We start from the raw sequence: 26,423 nt of genomic DNA on the forward strand, positions 1-26,423 counted from the left end.
AGTGCTGCTCTTGGTCTCTGACCATCATTTGACTGCATACAGACCGCTTACAGCGTGCATAAAACAGTTAGGGACTTCTCCTGAGTCTCTGGGTCATTCAGGTGGGTGTCTAGGGTATAGGGTCATGGACCGTACCATTAAAATAGGACTATAAATAAATAATTACATATAATTGATTTGAAAAATGTAGTTCCCTATGATAGGACAATAACAAATGAAATGTATCATTTATTTTAAATCTGTTCCACCATGATAGGACAATAAATAAATGAGATCTATAATTCATTATAAAAGTATATCCATCATCTGAACAGCATTGAAAGCCCTCTCATACCCCGGCCCACAGCAATACATTGGCTCTGGGATATGCAACCATTTCATTACTCACTCACTCAACTTACAAACATAACTAATCAAAATAAACATACACCACACCATCCACACATACTGTGCTTTCTGTTTACTTAGTTTTTATCTTCACTATGTTGAATTAGTGCTTGTGCGTTCAATTAGTTATATGTGAAGATATATGGAAAAGCTATATTTTTTATTGTATTTTAACAATCCATAACCGGGCTAGAATTGTGTTTATTTTCCTCATCTATGAGAACTTTGCAATTTTTAAAATAACCATGGAGTAGTCCTTGTGTCTCTGAACAACTGGTTATCAATATATAGTTTATCAACGACGAGAGCTACTCATTTTGCTTTTAATCTATTTTCTTTGAAAATTGGATACAGAACTTTGTGCCGTTCTGATATTTCCTTCGGAAACTGATCATTCATGCCAATTTTGGTCCCAGCAAGTCTTTTACCCAGGCTTTTAACCATTATTTTATATTTAAATGAAGCAAATTTGGCAACAATTGGGTGTTCAGACCTTTGGCCTCTCTGTCCGAAGCGGTGTACACGCTCAGGTTGGATTTTGTCGATAACTTCGCGTGGGATCTGAAGCGCTGTAACGAGGAACTCTCGAACTACAGATTCAGGAACTTCTCCTTCTTACTCCTGGATACCTGTAAGTACCAGATTCTCCCTCATGGATCTAGTTTGTATGTCCAGTAAGGCTTCCCTCAGAACGGTGTTCTCCTTTTTTATTTCCTTCATTTCGGTTTCAATCTTATTGACGGTCCCTTTTAGCTTGGGTTTCCTTCTCCAATCTCGCAGCTTTTTCATCACTCATCTCGAGGCTTGCCTTCAACTCTTTTATATCCTTACTAACTAATTCAAGTATACCCAGTTTGTCATTTATTGATTTTAACAGATCAGTTTTGACCTTTACCATTCCCGGTGGTGAGATTATTAAATCGTCTGTGTCTGTAGAGGAGGCATGTTTCCATTTTGAAATCGGTTCCCCTGTCTTACACTCCGTAATGTTTAGGTGTTGATTGTTTTCGTAATATTTGTTGATAAATGTCTCTAGTCTTAAAATTTGTTTTGTGTTATTATCCAGATTAAAGGTTATCACCCACCAGATTATGTAGTGCTAATATTTTAGTCTAACTTGTAATTGAATATTACTGTTATGTACTTGAGTGAAGACCCAAAAGCGGTTTTAACAGAAACAGAGTTCTTTTAATGAAAAAACAGGAATGGCATAGATCCTCTTCCGACGTTGTCAATGGCACAATAGAATACCCGCAGAGAGGGTGACAAATGAAACATAAAGTCCCTCTGATGAATAGCTGGGTAGCGGCGACAGGCTGCAGGTCGCTCTGGGTCGGTGCGGGTCTCAGAGGAACGGTGGTAGCTGATCACACGTAGCATATGATGAACTGGACACGGTGCAAACAAAAGATAGTTAGTAGAGTGCAGGATGCACCTGCCAGGCAGACTCCGACAGGATAGGACTAGGAGAAAGCAAACGAGACGATAGCTTGCTTCTGGCATGGGAAACACAAACGAGAATCTGACACCGAAAGTAGCAGGAACAGAGAGAGAAATAGAGACCTAATCAGAGGGAAAAAAGGGAACAGGTGGGGAAAGGGTGAATGAGCTAGTTAGGGGAGATGAGGAACAGCTGGAGAAGGAGAGAAAGAGAAGGTAACCTAATAAGACCAGCAGAGAGAGACAGAGTGAAGAGAAAGGACAGGAACAGACATAATAAGACATGACAGTACCCCCCACTCACCGAGCGCCTCCTGGCGCACTCGAGGAGGAAACCTGGCGGCAGCGGAGGAAATCATCGATCAGCGAACGGTCCAGCACGTCCCGAGAGGGAACCCAACTCCTCTCCTCAGGACCGTACCCCTCCCAATCCACTAGGTACTGATGACCACGGCCCCGAGGACGCATGTCCAAAATCTTACGAACCCTGTAGATAGGTGCGCCCTCGACAAGGATGGGGGGGGGAGGGACGAGCAGGGGCGCGAAGAACGGGCTTAACACAGGAGACATGGAAGACCGGGTGAACGCGACGAAGATATCGCGGGAGAAGAAGTCGCACTGCGACAGGATTAATGACTTGAGAAATACGGAACGGACCAATGAACCGCGGGGTCAACTTGCGAGAAGCTGTCTTAAGGGGAAGGTTCTGAGTGGAGAGCCATACTCTCTGACCGCAACAATATCTAGGACTCTTGGTTCTACGCTTATTAGCGGCCCTCACAGTCTGCGCCCTATAACGGCAAAGTGCCGACCTGACCCCCTTCCAGGTGCGCTCGCAACGCTGGACAAAAGCCTGAGCGGAGGGAACGCAGGACTCGGCGAGCTGAGAAGAGAACAGCGGAGGTTGGTACCCGAGGCTACTCTGAAAAGGAGATAGACCGGTAGCAGACGAAGGAAGCGAGTTGTGGGCGTACTCTGCCCAGGGGAGCTGTTCTGACCAAGACGCAGGGTTACGAAAAGAAAGACTGCGTAAGATGCGACCAACAGTCTGATTGGCCCGTTCGCTTGACCGTTAGACTGCGGATGGAAGCCGGACGAGAGACTGACGGAAGCCCCAATCAAACGGCAAAACTCCCTCCAAAATTGAGACGTGAACTGCGGGCCTCTGTCCGAAACGACGTCTGACGGAAGGCCATGAATTCGGAAAACATTCTCGATAATGATCTGAGCCGTCTCCTTAGCAGAAGGGAGCTTAGCGAGAGGAATGAAATGAGCCGCCTTAGAGAATCTATCGACAATCTATCGTCTTCCCCGCTGATGAAGGCAGTCCGGTGATAAAATCTAAAGCGATGTGAGACCACGGTCGAGAGGGAATGGGAAGCGGTCTGAGACGGCCGGCAGGAGGAGAGTTCCCAGATTTAGTCTGCGCGCAGACCGAACAAGCAGCGACAAATCGACGCGCGTCACGTTCCCGAGTGGGCCACCAGAAACGCTGGCGAATGGAAGCGAGCGTACCCCGAACGCCGGGGTGGCCGGCTAACTTGGCAGAGTGAGCCCACTGAAGAACGGCCAGACGAGTAGGAACGGGAACGAACAGAAGGTTCCTAGGACAAGCTCGCGGCGACGGAGTGTGAGTGAGTGCTTGCTTTACCTGCCTCTCAATTCCCCAGACAGTCAACCCGACAACACGCCCCTCAGGGAGAATCCCCTCGGGGTCGGTGGAGACCTCAGAAGAACTGAAGAGACGAGATAAAGCATCAGGCTTGGTGTTCTTTGAGCCCGGACGATAAGAAATAACGAACTCGAAACGAGCGAAAAACAGAGCCCAACGAGCCTGACGCGCATTAAGTCGTTTGGCTGAACGGATGTACTCAAGATTCCTATGGTCAGTCCAAACGACAAAAGGAACAGTCGCCCACTCCAACCACTGTCGCCATTCGCCTAGGGTTAAGCGGATGGCGAGCAGTTCGCGATTACCAACATCATAATTACGTTCTGACGGCGATAAGCGATGAGAAAAAAACGCGCAAGGATGGACCTTGCCGTCAGAGAGGGAGCGCTGAGAAAGAATGGCTCCCACGCCCACCTCTGACGCGTCAACCTCAACAACAAACTGTCTAGAGATGTCAGGTGTAACAAGAATAGGTGCGGATGTAAGACGATTCTTGAGAAGATCAAAAGCTCCCTGGGCGGAAACGGACCACTTAAAGCACGTCTTAACAGAAGTAAGGGCTGTGAGGGGAGCTGCCACCTGACCAAAATTACGGATGAAACGACGATAGAAATTCGCGAAGCCAAGAAAGCGCTGCAGCTCGACGCGTGACTTAGGAACGGGCCAATCAATGACAGCCTGGACCTTAGCGGGATCCATCTTAATGCCCTCAGCGGAAATAACGGAACCGAGAAAAGGGACAGAGGAGGCATGAAAAGTGCACTTCTCAGCCTTCACATAAAGACAGTTCTCCAAAAGGCGCTGGAGGACGCGTCGCACGTGCTGAACATGAATCGAGAGAGACGGTGAAAAAATCAGGATATCGTCCATGTAAACGAAAACAAAAATGTTCAGCATGTCTCTCAGGACGTCGTTAACTAGTGCCTGAAAGACAGCTGGAGCGTTAACGAGGCCGAAAGGAAGAACCCGGTATTCAAAGTGCCCTAACGGAGTGTTAAACGCCGTCTTCCACTCGTCCCCCTCCCTGATGAGCACGAGATGGTAGGCGTTACGAAGGTCCAATTTGGTGAAAAACCTGGCTCCCTGCAGGATCTCGAAGGCTGAAGACATAAGAGGAAGCGGATAACGATTCTTAACTGTTATGTCATTCAGCCCTCGATAATCCACGCATGGGCGCAGGGACCCGTCCTTCTTCTGAACAAAAAAACCCCGCTCCGGCGGGAGAGGAGGAGGAGACTATGGTACCGGCGTCGAGCGATACAGACAAATAATCCTCGAGAGCCTTACGTTCGGGAGCCGACAGAGAGTATAATCTACCCCGGGGGAGTAGTTCCCGGAAGGAGATCAATACTACAGTCATACGACCGGTGTGGAGGGAGAGAAGTGGCCTTGGAACGACTGAACACCGTGCGCAGATCGTGATACTCCTCCGGCACCCCTGTCAAATCACCAGGCTCCTCCTGTGAAGAAGAGACAGAGGAAACAGGAGGGATAGCAGACATTAAACAGGTCACATGACAAGAAACATTCCAGGATAGGATAGTATTACTAGACCAATTAATAGAAGGGTTATGGCGAACTAGCCAGGGATGACCCAAAACAACAGGTGTAAAAGGTGAACGAAAAATTAAAAAAGAAATGGTTTCGCTATGATTACCAGAGACAGTGAGGGTTAAAGGCAGCGTTTCACGCTGAATCTTGGGGAGAGAACTACCATCTAAAGCGAACAAGGCCGTGGGATCCCTTAACTGTCTGAGAGGAATGTCATGTTCCCGAGCCCAGGTCTCGTCCATAAAACAGCCCTCCGCCCCAGAGTCTATCAAGGCACTGCAGGAAGCAGATGAACCGGTCCAGCGGAGATGGACCGGAAAGGTAGTGCAGGATCTTGAAGGAGAGACCTGAGTAGTTGCGCTCACCAGTAGCCCTCCTCTTACTGATGAGCTCTGGCTTTTACTGGGCATGAGGTGACAAAATGACCAGCGGAGCCGCAGTAGAGACAGAGGCGGTTGGTGATTCTCCGTTCCTTCTCTTTGGCCGAGATGCGGATACCCCCCAGCTGCATAGGCTCAGCATCCGAGCCGGCGGAGGAGGGTGGCAGTGATGTGGCAGGTGGCAGTGATGCGGAGAGGGGGGCAACGGAGAACGCGCGCTCCCTTCCACGAGCTCGGCGACGAAGATCAAACCGTCGCTCTATGCGAATAGCGAGAGCTATTAAGGAGTCCAGGCTGGAAGGAACCTCCCGGGAGAGAATCTCATCCTTAACCTCGGCGAGGAGACCCTCCAGAAAACGAGCGAGCAAAGCCGGCTCGTTCCAGTCACTAGAGGCAGCGAGAGTGCGAAACTCAATAGAATAATCCGTTATGGATCGATTCCCCTGACATAGGGAAGACAGGGCCCTGGAAGCATCCTCCCCAAAAACAGAACGGTCAAAAACCCGTATCATCTCCTCCTTAAAGTCCTGATACTGGTTAATACACTCAGCCCTCGCCTCCCAGATTGCCGTGCCCCACTCACGCGCCCGTCCGGTAAGGAGAGAAATAACGTAGGCGATGCGGGCTGTGCTCCTGGAGTAAGTGTTGGGCTGGAGATAGAACACCACATCACACTGAGTGAGGAATGAGCGGCACTCAGTGGGCTCCCCAGAGTAACACGGCGGGTTATTGATCCTGGGCTCCGGAGACTCGGAAACCCTGGAAGTGGGCGGTGGATCGAGGTGGAGTTGGTGAACCTGTCTTGTGAGGTCGGAGACTTGGACGGCCAGGGTCTCAACGGCATGTCGAGCAGCAGACAATTCCTCCTCGTGTCTGCCTAGCATCGCTCCCTGGATCTCGACGGCGGAGTGAAAAGGGTCCGGAGCCGCTGGGTCCATTCTTGGTCAGATTCTTCTGTTATGTACTTGAGTGAAGACCCAAAAGCGGTTTTAACAGAAACAGAGTTCTTTTAATGAAAAAACAGGAATGGCATAGATCCTCTTCCGACGTTGTCAATGGCACAATAGAATACCCGCAGAGAGGGTGACAAATGAAACATAAAGTCCCTCTGATGAATAGCTGGGTAGCGGCGACAGGCTGCAGGTCGCTCTGGGTCAGTGCGGGTCTCAGAGGAACGGTGGTAGCTGATCACACGTAGCATATGATGAACTGGACACGGTGCAAACAAAAGATAGTTAGTAGAGTGCAGGATGCACCTGCCAGGCAGACTCCGACAGGATAGGACTAGGAGAAAGCAAACGAGACGATAGCTTGCTTCTGGCATGGGAAACACAAACGAGAATCTGACACCGAAAGTAGCAGGAACAGAGAGAGAAATAGAGACCTAATCAGAGGGAAAAAAGGGAACAGGTGGGGAAAGGGTGAATGAGCTAGTTAGGGGAGATGAGGAACAGCTGGAGAAGGAGAGAAAGAGAAGGTAACCTAATAAGACCAGCAGAGAGAGACAGAGTGAAGAGAAAGGACAGGAACAGACATAATAAGACATGACAATTACGTTTTATCTTGAGGTGCTCCACATAACGTTGTTCAGTCCGCCATTACCTTTACGTCATCCGTTGCAGAAAAACAGCCCCAAAGCATGATGTTTCCACCCCCATACTTCACAGTAGGTATGGTGTTCTTTGGATGCAACTCAGCATTCTTTACCCTCCAAACACGACGAGTTGAGTTTTTACCAAAAACGCCTATTTTGGTTTCATCTGACCGTATGACGTTCTCCCAATCTTCTTCTGGATCATCCAAATGCTCTCTAGCAAACTTCAGACGGGCCTGGACATGTACTGGCTTAAGCAGGGGGACACGTCTGGCACTGCAGGATTTGTGTCCCTAGCGGCGTAGTGTGTTACTGATGGTAGGCTTTGTTACTTTGGTCCCAGCTCTCTGCAGGTCATTCACTAGGTCCCACTGTGTGGTTCTGGGATTTTTGCTCACCGTTCTTGTGATCATTTTGACCCCACAGGGTGAGATCTTGCGTGGAGCCCCAGATCGAGGGAGATTATCAGTGGTCTTGTATGTCTTCCATTTCCTAATAATTGCTCCCACAGTTCTTCTTCAAACCAAGCTGCTTACCTATTGCAGATTCAGTCTTCCCAGCCTGGTGCAGGTCTACAATTTTGTTTCTGGTGTCCTTTAACAGCTCTTTGGTCTTGGCCATAGTGGAGTTTGGAGTGTGACTGTTTGAGGTTGTGTACAGGTGTCTTTTATATTGATAACAAGTTCAAACAGGTGCCATTAATACAGGTAACGAGTGGAGGACAGAGGAGCCTCTTAAAGAAGAAGTTACAGGTCTGTGAGAGCCAGAAATCTTGCTTGTTTGTAGGTGACCAAATACTTATTTTCCACCATAATTTGCAAATAAATTCATTAAAAATACTACAATTTAAAGACAATGCTACCAAATACTAATTAAGTGTAAGTAAACTTCTGGCCCACTGAGAATGTTATGAAATAAATAAAATATGAAATAAATCATTCTCTCTGCTACTATTCTGACATTTCACATTCTTAAAATAAAGTGGTTATCCGAACTGACTAAAGACAGGGAATTTTACCAGGATTAAATGTCAGGAATTGTGAAAACATGAGTTTAAATGTATTTGGCTAAGGTGTATGTAAACTTCCGACTTCATCTATATCTCTGTCCAGTGTCTGTGTTCTTTTGCCCATCTTAATCTTTTCTTTTTGTTGGCCAGTTTTGAGATATGGCTTTTTCTTTGCAACTCTGCCTAGAAGGCCAGCGTCGCCTCTTCACTGTTGACGTTGTGACTGGCGTTTTGCGGGTACTATTTAATGAAGCTGCTTTTGAACGGTAGTGTATGTGGACTCCCCTTCAAATGAGTGGAGACATCTATTTCAGCCACATTCGTTGCTGACAGGTGCATAACATCGAGCACACAGCCATGCAAGCTCCAAAGACAGACATTGGCATTAGAATGGCCTTACTGAAGAGCTCAGTGACTTTCAACATGGCACTGACATAGGATGCCACCTTTCAACACGTCAGTTCGTCAAATGACTTCCCTGCTAGAACTGCCCCCGTCTACTGTAAGTGCTGTTTTTGTGAAGTGAAAATGTCTAGGAGCAACAACGGCTCAGCCTCGAAATAGTAGGCCACAGAAGCTCACAGAATGGGACTAACGAGTGCTTAAGGGTATTGAGCATAGAAATCGTCTGTCCTTCGTTGCAATACTCACTACCTAGTTCTAAACTGCCTCTGGAAGCAACTTCAGCACGAAAACTGTTAGTCTGTAGCTTCATGAAATGGGTTTACATGGCCGAGCAGCCGCAACCACAAGCCTAAGATCACCTTGCGCAATGCTAAGCGTCGGCTGAAGTGGTGTAAAGCTTGCCGCCATTGGACTCTGGAGCAGTGGAAACGCATTCTCTGAAGTGATGAATCACGCTTCACCATCTGGCAGTCTGACAGACAATTCTGTGTATGGAAAATTAGGCAGTTCTGAGAGCAAAAGTGGATACAACCCAATATTAGGAACTTAGTGCATATGTCGCTTGACACATCCGTCTTGGGAAGGTTGAAAGAAACATTGATAACTGTGAATCAATCTGAAAGGCAAAGCCAGGAAGGCAGACAGATAGCCCAGCTAAAGCACTTTCTTAGCTGTTGTGGATCAGAGAAAAACTGATCATGTTCTGAAGAAGATAAAAATGGTTTCAAGAGCAGAGGTTCTAATGAGAGAGAAAATTAGGCAAATAACATCTCAGCGATTTAGATATTCTTCATTAGAATAACAAAAAAGGAGACACGCACCACCAGAAGTGTATTTTTCCAAACAGGTCCCCTCAGTTGCCACATGAAACAGCTCTCATCTTAAAACAACCAAAGGAAACACAAAAAATTTGTTTTCTTTTCATTTTCTTCTATTTTCTGCTTAAGCTGTGGGGGACCTCCGCTGAGCATCTCTTACTAATCTAAACCAGCTGTGGGACTGTTTTCCGTTTTGAACTCTCCCTCCTGTGATTGGCTGCTGCTGTTCTAGAGGGCTTTGGGATTGGTTACCGGGGTGCTTTTTGTGTTATGATTGGCCTGCTGTTTTTAGCATCAGAAATCCAACACATATGTTTAATCTTTGGGGTGTCTGTGTTGCTAGCAGTAGCTAGGCTACTCTATTGTGTGGGACAGGAGAAAGGTTGAAAACAGTGACTTTACTCAAACTCAAAGGCATGTTCATTGTTGAAATTGGGGGATTTGTTGAGTTTGATTAGTCTGAATTCTGTTCTGTATTTTAGGCTTATGAAGTGTGTTTGTGTGTCTGTGAGCCTGTGGGGTTTGCTGGGTCTGTGTGTGGATATGTGTTCCATGTGGTTCCTCAGCACTGCTCTGTTGGTATACTGAATACTATTCTGTTCGCTGATGTGTTGGTTATTCATACTGAATCCTCTTCAATTCTTTCTTCTGTTCTTGCATGGTGGTCTATTGAGAGGTTTGATGATTAAATTAATTAATTTTACATCCAGATACCACGAGTAGAAATGTTCAGTTTAGAATTGTGTAGAATTTTTATTTTATTTTCAATTTAGCACACAGCGCGAACCTCTAGCTAGTCTGTAAATCCACAGCTTTGTGCTCTATTTCCCCTTTCTACCCCCCTCTCCCAACCCACACTATGGGTACTGAACAGGCCACTCCAAGGAGCTGAGCTACGGATTAGAGGACTACTCGGGACCGATTTCTTCATCCTGCGCCCGCTGCTTTTCATACCATACCATGCACGCCCGCTCCCGCTGACTTCTTTTCCAACTCTCACCTGCTCCCACAAGAACTGGTCCCCAACCCAACCACATTCCCACAATGTTATTTTTAGGTATATGTGACGCAGCTCCGTTTGCAGGCCCAGTCCCAGCAATTTTGCCACCCAAGTGAAGATCATAATGCACAAAAAATTGCCTAAAAAATTGCTTAAAATACCAGAGATTCTGATGTGGCCCATGGTCTGAAATTGTATTTAAAAACTCTGAAATGCTATTTGGAGTAGGGATGGGCATTTTAACATTTCTGTTCGAGTACTCTCATGAGTACCTGAATGGGAAAACATTTGTGCATGTATCTATGTGACAACAGATCATAACAATGCCTGATTTATCATAACTTTAACAGATAACAAATCCTAATTGCTCAATTTCCCCATATATATTCAGTCAATGAAAAAGCAAAGTGCCATTTAAGATTAATTTATTGAAACTGTAATATAACTAGTTTTATTATGCCAATCAAAATGAAAACTCAACATGCAACAATTTCAAAGTGCATATAAATAATTTAGTCAATTAAAATAAATAAATTAGGCCCTAATCTATGGATCTGGGAATACAGATATTAATCTGTTGGTCACAGATGTCTTTTTTTAAGTGGTGGAGTGGATCAGAAAACCAGTCAGTATCTGCTGTGACCACAATTTGCCTCATGCAACACGACACATCTCCTTTTCAGGTTGTGGATTGTAGCCTGTGGAATGTTGTCCCACTCCTCTTCAATGACTGTGCAAAGTTGATGGATATTGTCAGGAACTGGAAAGCTGTTGTGCATGACGATCCAGAGCATCCCAAACATGCTCAATTGGTGACATGTCTGGTGAGTTTGCAGACTATGGAAGAACTGCGACATTTTCAGCTTCCAGATCCTTGCGACATGGGGCTGTTTCATGCTAGAACATGGAGGCTGATGAATGGCACAACAATGGGCCTCAGGACCTCGTCATGGTATCTCTGTGCATTAAAATTGCCATCGATAAAATGCTATTGTTTTCGTTGTTCGTATCTTATGCCTGCCCATACTATAACCCTACCAACACTATGGGGCACTCTGTTTGCAACTTTGACATCAGCAAACTGCTCGCCCACACGACACCATGTTCTGTGGTTGTGAGGCTGGTTGGACGTACTGCCAAATTCTCTAAAACGACATTGGAGGTGACTTATGGTAGAGAAAAACATTAGATTCTCTGGCAACAGCTCTGGTGGACATTGCTGCAGTCAGCATGCCAATTGCACACTCCTTCAACTTGAGACATCTGTGGCATTGTGTTGTGTGACTAAACTGCACCTTTTTGAGTGGCCTTTTAAAATACACCTCTGCTGTCTTCAGCATTGCCTGCGTCCGTAATGGGTCTGCGGTCAAACGACCACCCCTCATCTCTGTCAAACGCTCCCTAAAACACTTCAGTGAGCAGGCCTTTCTAATCGACCTGGCCCTGGTATCCTGGAAGGATATTGAAGGACATTCCCTCAGTAGAGGATGCCTGGTTTTTCTTTAAAAGTGCTTTCCTCACCATCTTAAATAAGCATGCCCCATTCAAAAAAATTGAACCAGGAACAGATATAGCCCTTGGTTCACTCCAGACCTGACTGCCCTTGACCAGCACAAAAACATCCTGTGGCGAACTGTATTAGCATAGATACAGGAGCCGTGGTCATCCCCCTCTTCAAAGGGGGAGACACTCTAGACCCAAACTGCTACAGACCTATATATATCCTACCCTGCCTTTCTAAAGTCTTTGAAAGCCAAGTTAACAAACAGATCACCGACCCATCGATAAGAGACAATACTGTGCAGCTGTATTCATCGACCTTGCCAAGGCTTTCAATTCTTTCCACATTTTTGTCGGCAGACTCAACAGCCTTGGTTTCTCAAATTACTGCCTCACCTGGTTCACCAACTACTTCTCAGACAGAGTTCAGTGTGTCAAATCGGAGGGCCCATTGTCCGGACCTCTGGCAGTCTCTATGGGGGTGCCACAGGGTTCAATCCTCGGGCCGACTCTTTTCTCTGTATACACTAATGATGTCGCTCTTGCTGCTGGTGATTCTCTGATCCACCTCTACGCAGACGACAACATTCTGTATACCTTTCGCCCTTCTTTGGACACTGTGTTATATGTGGACAACTACAAATACCTAGGTGTCTGGTTAGACTGTAAACTCTCCTTCCAGGCTCACATTAAGCATCTCCAATCCAAAATTAAATCTGGAATTGGCATCCTATTTTGCAACAAAGCATCCTTCACTCATGCTGCCAAACATACCCTCGTAAAACTGACTTTCCTACAGATCCTTGACTTCGGCGATGTCATTTACAAAACAGCCTCCAACACTCTCGTTAGCAAATTGGATGCAGTATATCACAGTGTCATCCGTTTTGTCATCTAAGCCCCATGTACTACCCACCACTGCAACCTGTATGCTCTCGTTGGCTGGCCCTCGCTTCATATTCGTTGCCAAACCCACTGGCTCCAGATCATCTATAAGTCTTTGCTAGGTAAAGCCCCGCCTTATCTCAGCTCACTGGTCACCATAGCAGCACCCACTCGTATCACGCGCTCCATGAGGGATATTTAACTGGTCACGCCCAAAGCAAATTCCTCCTTTGGCTGCCTTTCCTTCCTGTTCTCTGCTGCCAATGACTGGAATGAACTGCAAAAATCACTGAAGCTGGAGACTCATATCTCCCTCACTCCCTCATGAGGCCACCACCATGTTTAACAATATTAAGAGTATTACTCAGGGATGTGTTAGATTTGTCCCAAACTGAAGGATTTGGACATGAAGGTAATGTCTTTATTTATTTTAGTGCCTTATTGTGAACATGATGCGTGTTTTAGAATATTTGTGTTCTGTAAAGGCTTCATCTTTTCACTCTTTCATTTAGGTTAGTATTGTGGAGTAACAACATTGTTGTTGATTCATCATCAGTTTTCTCCTATCACAGTCATTAAACCCTGTAACTGTTTTAAAGTCACCATTGTCTTTCGGGAAATCCCTGAGCGGTTTCCTTCCTTTCCGGCAACTGAGTTAGGAAGAACACTTGTATCTTTGTAGTGACTGGGTGTATTGATACCATCCAAAGCCTAATTAATAACTTCACCATGCTCAAAGTGATATTCAACGTATGCCTTATTTATTTATTTTTTATCCATCTACCAATAGTTGCCCTTTATTGTGAGGCATTGGAACAAACTCCTCACTGGTCTTTGTGGTTGAATCTGACTGAAGAACCTTACAGATTTGGAAAGTATTCACACTTGGAAATTATTCAGAAGGTATTCAGAAAGTATTCAGACTTTTAACACATTTTACAGCCTCATTATAAAATTGATTAAATACATGTTTTCTCTTATAAATCTACACAGAATATCCCATAATGACAAAGCGAAAAAATTGTTTTTTATAAAAAATTTAAAAAATCAAATTTATTACATATATAAACCAGATACCTTATTTACATAAGTATTCAGACCCATTGCTATGAGACTCAAAATTGAGCTCAGGTGCATCCTGTTTCCATTGATCATCCTTGATGTTTCTACAACTTGATTGGAGTCCACCTGTGCTTAATTTAATTGATTGGACAAGATTTGGAAAGTCACACACCTGTCTATATAAGGTCCAACAGTTGACAATGCATTTCAGAGCACAAACCAAGCCATGAAGTTGAAGGAATTGTCAGTAGAGCTCAGAGACAGGATTGTGTTGAGCCACAGATCTGGGGAAGGGTACCAAAACAGTTCTGCAGCATTGAAGGTCTCCAAGAACACCATATTTCTTGAATGGAAGAGGTTTGGAACCACCAAGACTTTTCCTAGAGCTGGCTGCCCGGCCAAACTGAGCAATCAAGGGAGAAGGGCCTTGGTCAAGGAGGTGACCAAGAACCCGATGGTCACTCTAACAGAGCTCTAGAGTTCCTCTGTGGAGATGGCAGAGACTTCCAGAAGGACAACCATCTCTGCAGCACCACCAATCAGGCCTTTTATGGTAGAGTGGCCAGACGGAAGCCACTCCTCAGTAAAAAGCATGAATGCTCGCTTGGAGTCTACCAAAAGGCACCTAAAGAACTCAGGCCACGAGAAAAATAAGATTCTCTGTTCTGATGAAACCAAGGTGGAACTCTTTGACCTGAATGCCTAGCATCACGTCTGGAGGAAACCTGGCACCATACCTATGCTGTCGGGATGTTTTTCAGTGGCAGGGACTGGGAGACTAGTCAGGATCGAGGTAATGATGAACGTAGCAAAGCATAGAGATCCTTGATGAAAACCTGCTCCAGAGCGCTTAGGACCACAGACTGGGGCGAAGGCTCACCTTCCAACAGGATAATGACCCTAAGCACACAGCCAAGACAATGCAGGAGAGGCTTCGGGACAAGTCTCTGAATGTCCTTGAGTGGCCCAGCCAGAGCCCGGACTTGAACCCGGTCTAACATATCTGGAGAGACCTGAAAGTAACTGTGCAGCGACACTTCCCATCCAACCTGACAGAGCTTGAGAGGATCTGCAGAAGAATGGGAGAAACTCCCCAAATACAGGTGTGCCAAATGTGTAGTGTCATACGCAAGGCTGTAATCTCTACCAAAGGTGCTTCAACAAAGTACTGTGTAAAGGGTCTGAATACTTATGTAAATGTGATAATTTACATTTTTTATTTTTAATACATTGGAAAACATTTTAAAAATCTGTTTTTGCTTTGTCATTATGTGGTATTGTGTGTAGATTGATGACATATTTTTAAATCCATTTTCGAATGAGGCTGTAAAGTAACAATGTGGAAAAATTCAAGGGGTCTGAATATGTTTCCCGAATACACTATAATTGTATGTTTGGGATTCAGAGGTGAGGTAGTCATTCAAAAATTATGTTAACACTGTTATTACACACAAAGTTAGTTCATTAGATGTATTATATAACTTTTTAAGCACATTTGTACTCCTGAACTTATTTCGGCTTTCCATCAGAAAATGTTTCAATACTTACTGATTAAAGACATTTCATCTTTTCATTTTTTATTGATAAAACAAATGTCTAAACATAATTCCACTCAATTCAATCCATTTTAAATACAGGCTGTAGTAAAAAAAAAGAAGAAGAAGGAAAGTCAAGGGGTGTGAATACTTTCAGAAGGTGCTGTAACAAGAGGTGGTGCATATCCAAGTTTTGAAATTGTACCTTTTTGTATTCTACTATTCTAATTACCAACAATAAGTTGAGTCCCTGACTGACATTATATTTGTTTCATTCTAAATGGCACTAGCAGTTCATGAAGTAGCTTAAGTGGAAAATAGACCGGACGCAACACATTTTCCTACTTCAATCAACCAGTGCATTTTGAATTTGTGTTAAAACTGTTATGATTTGGCAAGGAATGTAGCTTGTGTTTCCTATCAGTTAGATATCTTTTTTTATAGTCATTTGTTTCTGTCGGACTAACCGGAGCTTGTGTGCGCACGCGTTAAGCGTGTCTGGAGGGAGCAGTCGGAGAAAGGGAATTTTTAGGGAGAAGAACGGTTTGATGCTTGGCTTGATTCCTTTTTTTGTTGTGCCCCGCAAATGCACATGTCCAAATTGAACACTAGGGTGAAATTGTAATTAACGTTGTCTTAAAGACAAGATTGCAATTTTGAATAAAATAGAGGTCCATACCTCGGTGTCCTCATATGTAGCTAGGACCCTGGGCCCATTATACACTACAAAAGTATGTGGCCAGCTCTTAAAATTTGTGGATGTTGCTATTTCAGCCACACCCTTTGCTGACAGGTGTGTAAAATCGAGCACACATTCATGCAATCTCAACAGACAAACATTGTCAATAGAATGGCCCATACTGAAGAGCTCAGTGACTTTCAACGTGACACCGTAACAGGATGCCACCTTGTCAACAAGTCAGTTTGTCAAGTTTCTGCCCTGCTTTAGCTGCCCCGATCAACTATGTGCTGTTATTGTGAAGTGGAAGCATCAAGGAGCTATAATGACTCAGCATCAAAGTGGTAGGCCATACAAGCTCACAGAACAGGACCGAGGAGTGCTGAAGCATGTAGTGTGTAAAAACCGTCAATCTCAGAAGGTTTTAAACTATCTAGAGGAGTAAAACAAGGTTGTCCACTATCGGCATATCTATTTATTATTGCCATCGAAATGTTAGCTGATAAGAGTAGATCAAACAATAATAATCTGTGGCTTAAAAACTAAGGTGTCATTGTACGCTGATGATTCATGTTTTCTTTTAAAACCACAATTAGAGTCTCTCCACGGCCTCATAGAGGATCTAGATACTTTTGCTATCCTCTCTGTGTGGACATACTCGGTATACAAATCCCAAAAGAAAGAATTGATCTCACTTCAATAAATGTTTATAGAAGTTTGCAAAAATAGATTTGATCTTGCTACCATGGAATGGAAAATACTTGTCTATTTGTGGAAATATCACCCTGATTAACTCTTTAGTCATATGATAGTTGACCTATTTGCTTATTGTTTTGCCGACATCTAGTGACCTGCTTTTTAAATTATATGAACAAAAAATATTCAATTTTATTTGGAACGGCAAGCCAGATAAAATTAAAAGGGCCTATTTATATAACGAATATGAATTCGGAGGGCAGAAATTATTCAATGTTAAAGCATTAGACCTCTCACTAAAGGCATCAGTCATACAAAAGTTATACTTAAATCCAAACTGGTTCTCTAGTATATTGGTATGAATGTCTCATCCTACGTTCAACAATGGCCTTTTTCCCTTTATTCAGATTACACCTGACCACTTTCGCTTGTTTGAAAAGGAAATAATCTCCAAAATATCTTCTTTTTTAAACAAGCCTTAGAAGGTTGGTTGCATTTTCAGTATAATCCACCTGAAAAGACAAAACAAATAATACAACAAATATTGTGGTTAAATTCAAATATACTAATTGATTAAAAAAAACTATTTTTCGAAGAAATGTTTTAAAAAGGCATAATTTTCGTGAACGATATCATAAATAGGACTGGTGGAGTTATGTCACACATGCAGCTAACACAGACATATAGAAATGTCTGCTCTCCCCAAAATTACAACCAATGAATTGCAGCATTACCACAAAAATGGAAGAGGCAAGTAGAAGGGGAAAAAAGTAAAGAACTTGTATGTCGGCCCTGTATTAAAGAACATAAATGGTTAAAGAAAAGTGTGATAAATAAAAACATATACCAATTTCATTTAAGGACCAAAAAACAGACAGCTTTGCCATATAAATTGCAAAATAGTTCAGAATATATTTTCGATGTACCCATTCCATGGCACATGGTTTATGAATTCATACGCAAAGCAACACCAGATTCAAAACTTCTATTTTTTCCATTTAAATTACTATACAAAATTCTTGCAACTAACAGAATGTTATACATATGGGGGATACAATCTTCCGAGCTCTGCAGATTCTGCTGTGAGGAGGCAGAGTCATTAGATCATTTATTTTGGTATTTTCCATATGTAGCTCGTTTTTGGTCACAGGTCCAGGAATGGCTGAAGAATTGCAACATTTGCCTAGAACTAACGCTGCAGATAGCAATACTGGGTGATTTGAAAAGCCATAGTCAATCAATAATATAATAATTATTTTTGCAAAAATGTGTATTTTCAATTTACAATCTGTAGAAGCTATGAGAATAGAAAGGTTCAATTATTTTGTGAAGCATCACAGCACAGTTGAAAAATATATGGCAAATAGAAATCCGAAATGGATGATGTTGAGAGATAGATGGGAGGGGTTGAATGGAGCTGAAGGGTGTGACTAATAACAAGATAAACAATGTAAAACGTACGGGGTCTGTAAAATGTATATAGATTCATCACTTTTGTGAAATAGCACAGTTACAAATAGAAATCAAACTGGATGGACATCAGAAATAGAGGAAGGACTAAAAACAAACAAAAAATAACTATTGTAAAATAGACTGTGTCTGTAAAATGTGTATAAGATGTATAAATTGAAGGTAAATGCCGAAGTGTTTATTAGTTTACTCCAATTGGGGGAAGGGTGGTAGGGTTTGCGGGGTATAATAATAAAGGTATATTCTTTAAGAAAGTATGTACTGTATGTCTATATAGGTTTGTGTATGTATATATGTGTATATGTATGCATGCGTGTATGGATATACAGTGCCTTGCGAAAGTATTCGGCCCCCTTGAACTTTGCGACCTTTTGCCACATTTCCGGCTTCAAACATAAAGATATAAAACTGTATTTTTTTGTGAAGAATCAACAACAAGTGGGACACAATCATGAAGTGGAACGACATTTATTGGATATTTCAAACTTTTTTAACAAATCAAAAACTGAAAAATTGGGCGTGCAAAATTATTCAGCCCCTTTACTTTCAGTGCAGCAAACTCTCTCCAGAAGTTCAGTGAGGATCTCTGAATGATCCAATGTTGACCTAAATGACTAATGATGATAAATACAATCCACCTGTGTGTAATCAAGTCTCCGTATAAATGCACCTGCTCTGTGATAGTCTCAGAGGTCCGTTAAAAGCGCAGAGAGCATCATGAAGAACAAGGAACACACCAGGCAGGTCCGAGATACTGTTGTGAAGAAGTTTAAAGCCGGATTTGGATACAAAAAGATTTCCCAAGCTTTAAACATCCCAAGGAGCACTGTGCAAGCGATAATATTGAAATGGAAGGAGTATCAGACCACTGCAAATCTACCAAGACCTGGCTGTCCCTCTAAACTTTCAGCTCATACAAGGAGAAGACTGATCAGAGATGCAGCCAAGAGGCCCATGATCACTCTGGATGAACTGCAGAGATGTACAGCTGAGGTGGGATACTCTGTCCATAGGACAACAATCAATCGTATATTGCACAAATCTGGCCTTTGTGGAAGAGTGGCAAGAAGAAAGCCATTTCTTAAAGATATCCATAAAAAGTGTTGTTTAAAGTTTGCCACAAGCCACCTGGGAGACACACCAAACATGTGGAAGAAGGTGCTCTGGTCAGATGAAACCAAAATTGAACTTTTTGGCAACAATGCAAAATGTTATGTTTGGCGTAAAAGCAACACAGCTCATCTCCCAGAACACACCATCCCCACTGTCAAACATGGTGGTGGCAGCATCATGGTTTGGGCCTGCTTTTCTTCAGCAGGGACAGGGATACAGGACCATTCTGGAAGAAAACCTGATGGACTCTGCAAAAGACCTGAGACTGGGACGGAGATTTGTCTTCCAACAAGACAATGATCCAAAACATAAAGCAACATCTACAATGGAATGGTTCAAAAATAAACATATCCAGGTGTTAGAATGGCCAAGTCAAAGTCCAGACCTGAATCCAATCGAGAATCTGTGGAAAGAACTGAAAACTGCTGTTCACAAATGCTCTCCATCCAACCTCACTGAGCTTGAGCTGTTTTGCAAGGAGGAATGGAGAAAAAAATCAGTCTCTCGATGTGCAAAACTGATAGACATACCCCAAGCGACTTACAGCTGTAATCGCAGCAAAAGGTGGCGCTACAAAGTATTAACTTAAGGGGGCTGAATAATTTTGCACGCCCAATTTTTCAGTTTTTGAATTGTTAAAATAGTTTGAAATATCCAATAAATGTTTTATATCTTTATGTTTGAAGCCTGAAATGTGGCAAAAGGTCGCAAAGTTCAAGGGGGCCGAATACTTTCACAAGGCACTGTATATATTTACCCAATAAATATATGAGGGATTGGAAATAATGCAGACATTTACATTGATGGAAGCAACATTCTTCGCGCAATATTAAGCTGATCCACCCCTTAAAAAAGGGAAACAATTTTTTTTGTCAGTCCTCGGTTGCAACACTCACTACCTTGTTCCCAACTGCCTCTGGAAGCAACGTCAGCACACCAGGTGTTCGTCGGGAGCTTCATGAAATGGATTTCCATGGCCGAGCAGCCACACACAAGTCACAAGGTGTAAAGCTCGCCACCATTGGACTCAGGAGCAGTGGAAACTCGTTCTCTGGAGGGATGAAACACACTTCACCATCTGCCAGTTCGACGGACTAATCTGGGTTTGGTGGATTCCAGGAGAACATAGTGCCAACTGTAAAGTTTGCTGGAGGAGGAATGGTGGTCTGGGGCTGCTTTCTATGGTTTGAGCTAGGCCCCTTATTAGAACTAGAAGCACAAGCATTTCGCTACACTCGCATTAACATCTGCTAACCATGTGTATGTGACAAATACAATTTGCTTTGATTTGATTTTGACACCTTTGGGATGAATTGGAAAGCCGACTGCGAGCCATGCCTCGTGGCCCAACATCAGTGCCCGACCTCACTGATGCTCCTGTGGCTGAATGGAAGACTCCACAGCAATGTACCAACATGTAGTAGAAGGCCTTCCCAGAAGAGTGGAGGCTGTAAATAGGGGACCAACTCCATGTTATTTCCCATGATTTTGGAATGAGATGTTCGACGAGCAGGTGTCCACATACTTTTCAAACGCTGTATGGTGTATTAGGCTATCATATTATTGGGCTATGTCAGCCAATAGGGTGGATATCGTTTCAAAGAGAGTAGCGTTGGGGCGAAATAGAATAGGAGAGTAGACACTTACTTGAGCTACTTTTTGCATAACTTTGATAGGAGTGAGACGATTTGCAGGCAGACAAATGGGTTATCAATATTTATTTCCAGCCAATGTCAGAGCCTATCATATTTAGGTAGTTCATTTCCATGGAAAGACAACTGTTTCGTGCTTCTTTGCCCATACATATAGCCTGCAGACTATTTAATTGAGACCACGTGTAAGCGCATTTGATCTATGTCGGAGCCTGCAGCTCTCCAGCAAACATGTCCACATTGGCATGATGTGGGCCCAATGCGGGCAAAATTGTTGGACACACGTAGGCTTCCCACAAAAGCGCCCGCAAGGCATTGTCCCAGTGTGGCCCAGTTTGGGAGCCCTCACTTTGCCTGAAATAAGACCATCTTTTTCGATCAGCTGCCCATAACATTGCATCAGAATGACAACAAAGTTGTCACTAACTTAAAAGTTTATCTTATGTAACATGCATTTATCTTTTTACAGACTTCATCATTGAGTACGGTTACATGCACACAATAAGGTGATTTATTGTGGATAGTCAGATTAATATAATAGTTTGATTAAAATGTGTACATACTTTGCAAGAATAATGATTTCCCTAATAATCCTGTTTACATGGACACATCTTAAATCAGGATACCTGATGGCACTTTGATAAATGGAGAAAATTGCCCATCAAAATAAATGTTGTACCACAGCAAACATGTGATTCTGAGTTCAGACATGTGAAGTTTGTATGTGAAAACTATTTCTGATATGCATACATTCAGTTGTTCCAAAATGATGCTTACTTCGATTTTGACTTTACACCGATTAACATAAGCAGAGTAACATGTTTACAGGACTATTGCATAATCTGCCTACTGAATTATTACTGTTCATGTCAACGTACTCATTGGCAGTTTAAGATACATTTATGTTGACATTACACAACAGAACACTTAAACACTCGTAGTAACGTTTGCATAACAATATCGTGTGATAATTGGCTTTAAAGTTCCGAACTCTCATTGGTTTGAATGGTGTCAGCAATTCCCACCTTGCCCACCAAATACACAATGGGGTAATTTTTGCTGGGTGGTTATATCACACACAGTTAACTCATCTGTGAGTAAGTTAAACAACCAAAAGCGGGTGCAATGAAGGGAGAGTGGGGGCTAGAGACATGAGTTGGGTAGAAACATTAGGGATGGGGGAAAAACATTGATTAAGTAGAGTATTGCAATATGTTCTATGCCAATACTGTGACTCCAAGTATCGATTTGTAAAATAAAATAAACATTTTTTTAAATGAGGGGTGAGTGTCTGTTTTCTGTGTCTGCCCTGTATAAGGGCCCTTGATCTGACCACTTGTGTGGCCCTGTGCTCCATTGTGCTGCCATGTGAGTAAATTCATTTTCCATTAGTATTCATTAGCTCCTCTCTTTTCCATATTGTTCAGAGAGCAATGAGCGGAGAGAGAGGAGGACCTTGCACTATACAGACACGTGCTGCACACACTCCCTCCACTAGTCCCTTTATGTCGCACAATAGACTTTTTGATCTCTCTGTCTCCCTCTCTCACTCTCTTTTTTTTCTCCTGCTCTCGATCTTGTGCTTTCTCTTGCTCTTTCTCTCGATCGCTTGCTCTTTCCCTCTCCTCCCTCTCGCTCTCTCTCTCTCCTGCTCTCGATCTTGTGCCCTCTATCTCTTCTCTCTGTGCACACTTCTGACACGTCCATCTTCTCTTTTTTTCCCTCTATTTTTTCTTCTCCTGGGTTAGTGACCAGCATCCCAATGGTCTGTTGCCTTGGTGATGAGTGACAGGTAGGATGCACCACCCAAGCAGTGTGGAGATGGATGAAATGGGGTGAGCTGAGGTGGGGGTTGGGAGGTTGGAGCAGTAGGCAAAGAGACTACTGATTTGAAGAGGAGCAAGAAAAAGAGGAATAAGAGGACATTGGAAATGGTGTTTGCAGTTGTAATGATTCTTTGTGGAGAGATCAACCTTGATTATTATCATTCTCTCATCTCTGTTCCTATGTGCTGGTGGCTTACTGAAGGAATCCAATCAGGGTTGTCAAGGTCCAGGGCAACTGAAGGAGATAATGCTCCTCCGTTTTGTCTGAAGGATGTCCCTGAAGGACATCCCTCAGTCAATAAGAGAGAAATGAACGAGTTGATTTCCAGGAGAATGAGTGCTCAGAGTACCATCTCAAAAATAACAAAAGTGAATTGAGGGAAACGCCATTCTCACGCATCATTATTCAACAAGGAGAAAAAAGAGAGAAGACAACAGTCTGGCAGATTGGAATGAATCTCATTTGTCCATTAAAATAACATCAAATTGATCAGAAATACAGTGTAGACATTGTTAATGTTGTAAATGACTATTGTAGCTGGAAACGGCTGATTTTTTTTTAATGGAATATCTACATACAATGGGCATAGAGGCCCATTATCAGCAACCATCACTCCTGTGTTCCAATGGCACGTCATGTTAGCTTGTTGCTTCTTTAATCAGGCTAGCTGTGCTAACATAATTGCAAAAGGGTTTTCTAATGATCAATTAGCCTTTTAAAATGATAAACGTGGATTAGCCAACACAACGTGCCGTTGGAACACAGGAGTGATGTATTGTTGTCTATACCTTCTTGCGCTTTGTGCTGTTGTCTGTGCTCAATAATGTTTGTACCATGTTTTCTGCTGCTGCCATGTAGTTGTCACGTTGTGTTGCTACCATGCTGTGTTTGCATGTGTTGCTGGCATGCTATGTGGTCGTCTTAGGTCTCTCTTTATGTAGTGTCGCTGTGTCTCTTGTCATGATGTGTGTTTTATTTTTAATCCCAGCCCCCGTCCCCGCAGAAGGCCTTTTGGTAGGCCACTATTGTAAATAAGAATTTGTTCTGACTTGCCTAGTTAAATAAAGGTTATATACAAAGATAAAATAAAAAAACAGGGTCCTGAAAAAGGCCACTACATGCAGGGTCACTGGAGGCCCAACTGGAAGTGTGTGAGCCTGCGTGCCTAAGAAATCGAGAGGGAGGGAGGCGGGGAGGGAGAGAGAGAGATGGATGATACGAGGGTAGGAGGTGTAGCCTAGTAGTTGGGTGGGGGTTGGGCTACTATGGTGCTCTCATAATGTTTTATGTTTTTTTAAGAATGTGTCACAGTACAGTTTGAAGTACATCCTATGAAAGAGCGCTAAGATAAATACGAGGGCTGATCATTACCCTATATGGAGGCGGTTGAGTTCAATTAAGAGGATTGTAACATGACTCACATCAACAAACCATTTAACAGGCTTCCTACTAGCCCATAAAGAAGTGTGTCCTTAGTTGCTAGTGCTAGTAATGCCTCTTATGGACTACTTTTTGGACTACTTTCATGTTAATTGCTCCATGACTGTAACATCATTATAGAGTCCTATAGAAATGAAATACAGTACATCAGCGATAAATTAAGACATAGAAGTTGGTACTAATGACAGTTCCTGTAGTAGCTGGTTTATCAGTCACCCTATTGCACCTTGTCTGCTTCCACTCCATCAAACATGTCTGCCTTGATTACAGTGCTGATTCATTAATGTCATTATGATTAATTAATGTCAGGGAGGGAGAGGATGGCTGGTTGGACATGATAGACTACCATTGTCTCACAGAGAAAGAGCCTGTCATTTAGTCTGCTGTTCAGCCTAAAATGTCCCTCTTGGTTCATTTACTGTAAATTGAGCCTATTCTTTCTGTCCTCCTTCTTTACCTTCACTCGCTGTAAATGTTCCCTTCTATTTATTTATTTCCTCTTTCTTATCCAGTCCTCTCCTCTCTCTCCATATCCCTCCCTCAGATTCTGAAGCATTCTTTTACCCATTTCGTTAAATGGAGATTCACGATTGAAGAGAAACAGTTTCAGTGGGAAAAATGCTGAGTAAGAAAAGCTTTCTGCTTTCTACAAGTACAGGGCATTCGGAAAGTATTCAGACCCTTTGACTTTTTCCACATTTTTTCCACTTTCCCCGTAATGACAAAGCAAAAACATCACATTTATCACATTTACATAAGTATTTTGGACTCTTTACTGTACTTTGTTGAAGCACCTTTGCAGTGATTACAATCTTGGGTCTTCTTGGGTATGACGCTACAAGCTTGGCATACCTGTATTTGGGGAGTTTCTCCCATTCCTCTCTGCAGATCCTCTCAAACGCTGTCAGGTTCAAATCAAATAACCTTTGATTTGAACCTGACAGAGCTTGAGAGGATCTGCAGAGAAGAATGGGAGAAACTCCCCAAAGCTCTGTCAGGTTGGATGGGGAGCGTCGCTGCACAGCTATTTTCAGATCTCTGCAGAGATGTTTGATTGTGTTCAAGTCTGTGCTCTGGCTAGGCCACTCAATGACATTCAGAGACTTGTACCAAAACCACTCCTGCGTTGTCCTGTTGGAAGGTGAACCTTCGCCCCAGTTTGAGGTACTGAGCACTCTGGAACACATTTTCATCAAAGATTTCTCTGTACTTTGCTCCGTTAATTTCCCCCCGAGCCTGACTAGTCTCCCAGTCCCTGTCTCTGAAAAACATCCCCACAACATGATGTTGTCAGCACAATGGTGCCAGGATTCCTCCAGATGTGACCTTTGGCATTCAGGCCAAAGAGTTCAATCTTGGTTTCATCAGACCAGAGAATCTTGTTTGTCATGGCTTGAGAGTCCTTTAGGTGCCTTTTGGCAAACTAAGTGGGCTGTCAAGTACCTTTTACTGAGGAGTTCCTTCCGTCTGGATGCTCTACCATAAAGGCCTGAGTGCTGCAGAAATGGTTTTCCTTCTGGATGGTTCTCCAATCTCCACAGAGGAACTTTGGAGCTCTGTCAGAGTAACCATTGGGTTCTTGGTCACCTACCTGACCAAGGCCCTTCTCCCCCGATTGCTCAGTTTGGCCAGGCGGCCAGCTCAAATCAAATCAAATCAAATGTTATTATTTCTGTGTAGGGTAGTTCATGCTGTGTTGGAAGCCTTGTAGCAGTCTGTACCATAATTACTACATAATTGCAACATAATTGTAAAGTAATAGACCTAAATGTACAGTAGTAATTGTATGATTGTACATTATTAAAGGTTTCATATAACTCAACTATTGAGTTTTAGGTGTGGTAGTGGTAGAGGTATCCAGCAATGTAATAACTTTAACCCCCCCTCTCCCTCCCTCTGTCTTTCTCCAGGTGTGGTAGCCGAGGTCCAGGTATCCCAGGATGCCGTTGGTGAAGAGGAGTATCGAGCCCAGGCACCTGTGCCACACGGTGCTGCCGCGGGGCATTAAGAACGAGCTGGAGTGTGTGACCAATGTGTCCCTAGCTAACGTCATCCGACAGCTCAGCAGCCTCAGTGAGTCACACACAATGTCTGCACACATACACACCTTAATAATACACACACTCACGGACACTCAGAAAACACATTGTTGCACACATATACAGTGCCTTGCGAAAGTATTCGGCCCCCTTGAACTTTGCGACCTTTTACCACATTTCAAGCTTCAAACATAAAGATATAAAACTGTATTTTTTTGTGAAGAATCAACCACAAGTGGGACACAATCATGAAGTGGAACGACATTTAT

At 43.3% G+C, this 26,423-nt stretch overlaps 1 protein-coding gene across 1 annotated transcript in view; it reads left to right on the plus strand.

Annotated features, from left to right (window-relative positions):
• LOC135505748 (actin-binding protein WASF1-like) overlaps window positions 1-26,423 on the plus strand; it is a 198,272-nt gene that overhangs the window by 87,444 nt on the left and 84,405 nt on the right. The window contains 1 exon segment of the mRNA XM_064924836.1: window positions 26,026-26,188. Coding sequence (XP_064780908.1) covers window positions 26,056-26,188 — 133 coding nt within the window. The 5' untranslated portion in view covers window positions 26,026-26,055.

Source organism: Oncorhynchus masou, chromosome 19 (assembly GCF_036934945.1).
Source record: "Oncorhynchus masou masou isolate Uvic2021 chromosome 19, UVic_Omas_1.1, whole genome shotgun sequence".
In the NCBI taxonomy this organism is placed as follows: Eukaryota; Metazoa; Chordata; class Actinopteri; order Salmoniformes; family Salmonidae; genus Oncorhynchus; species Oncorhynchus masou.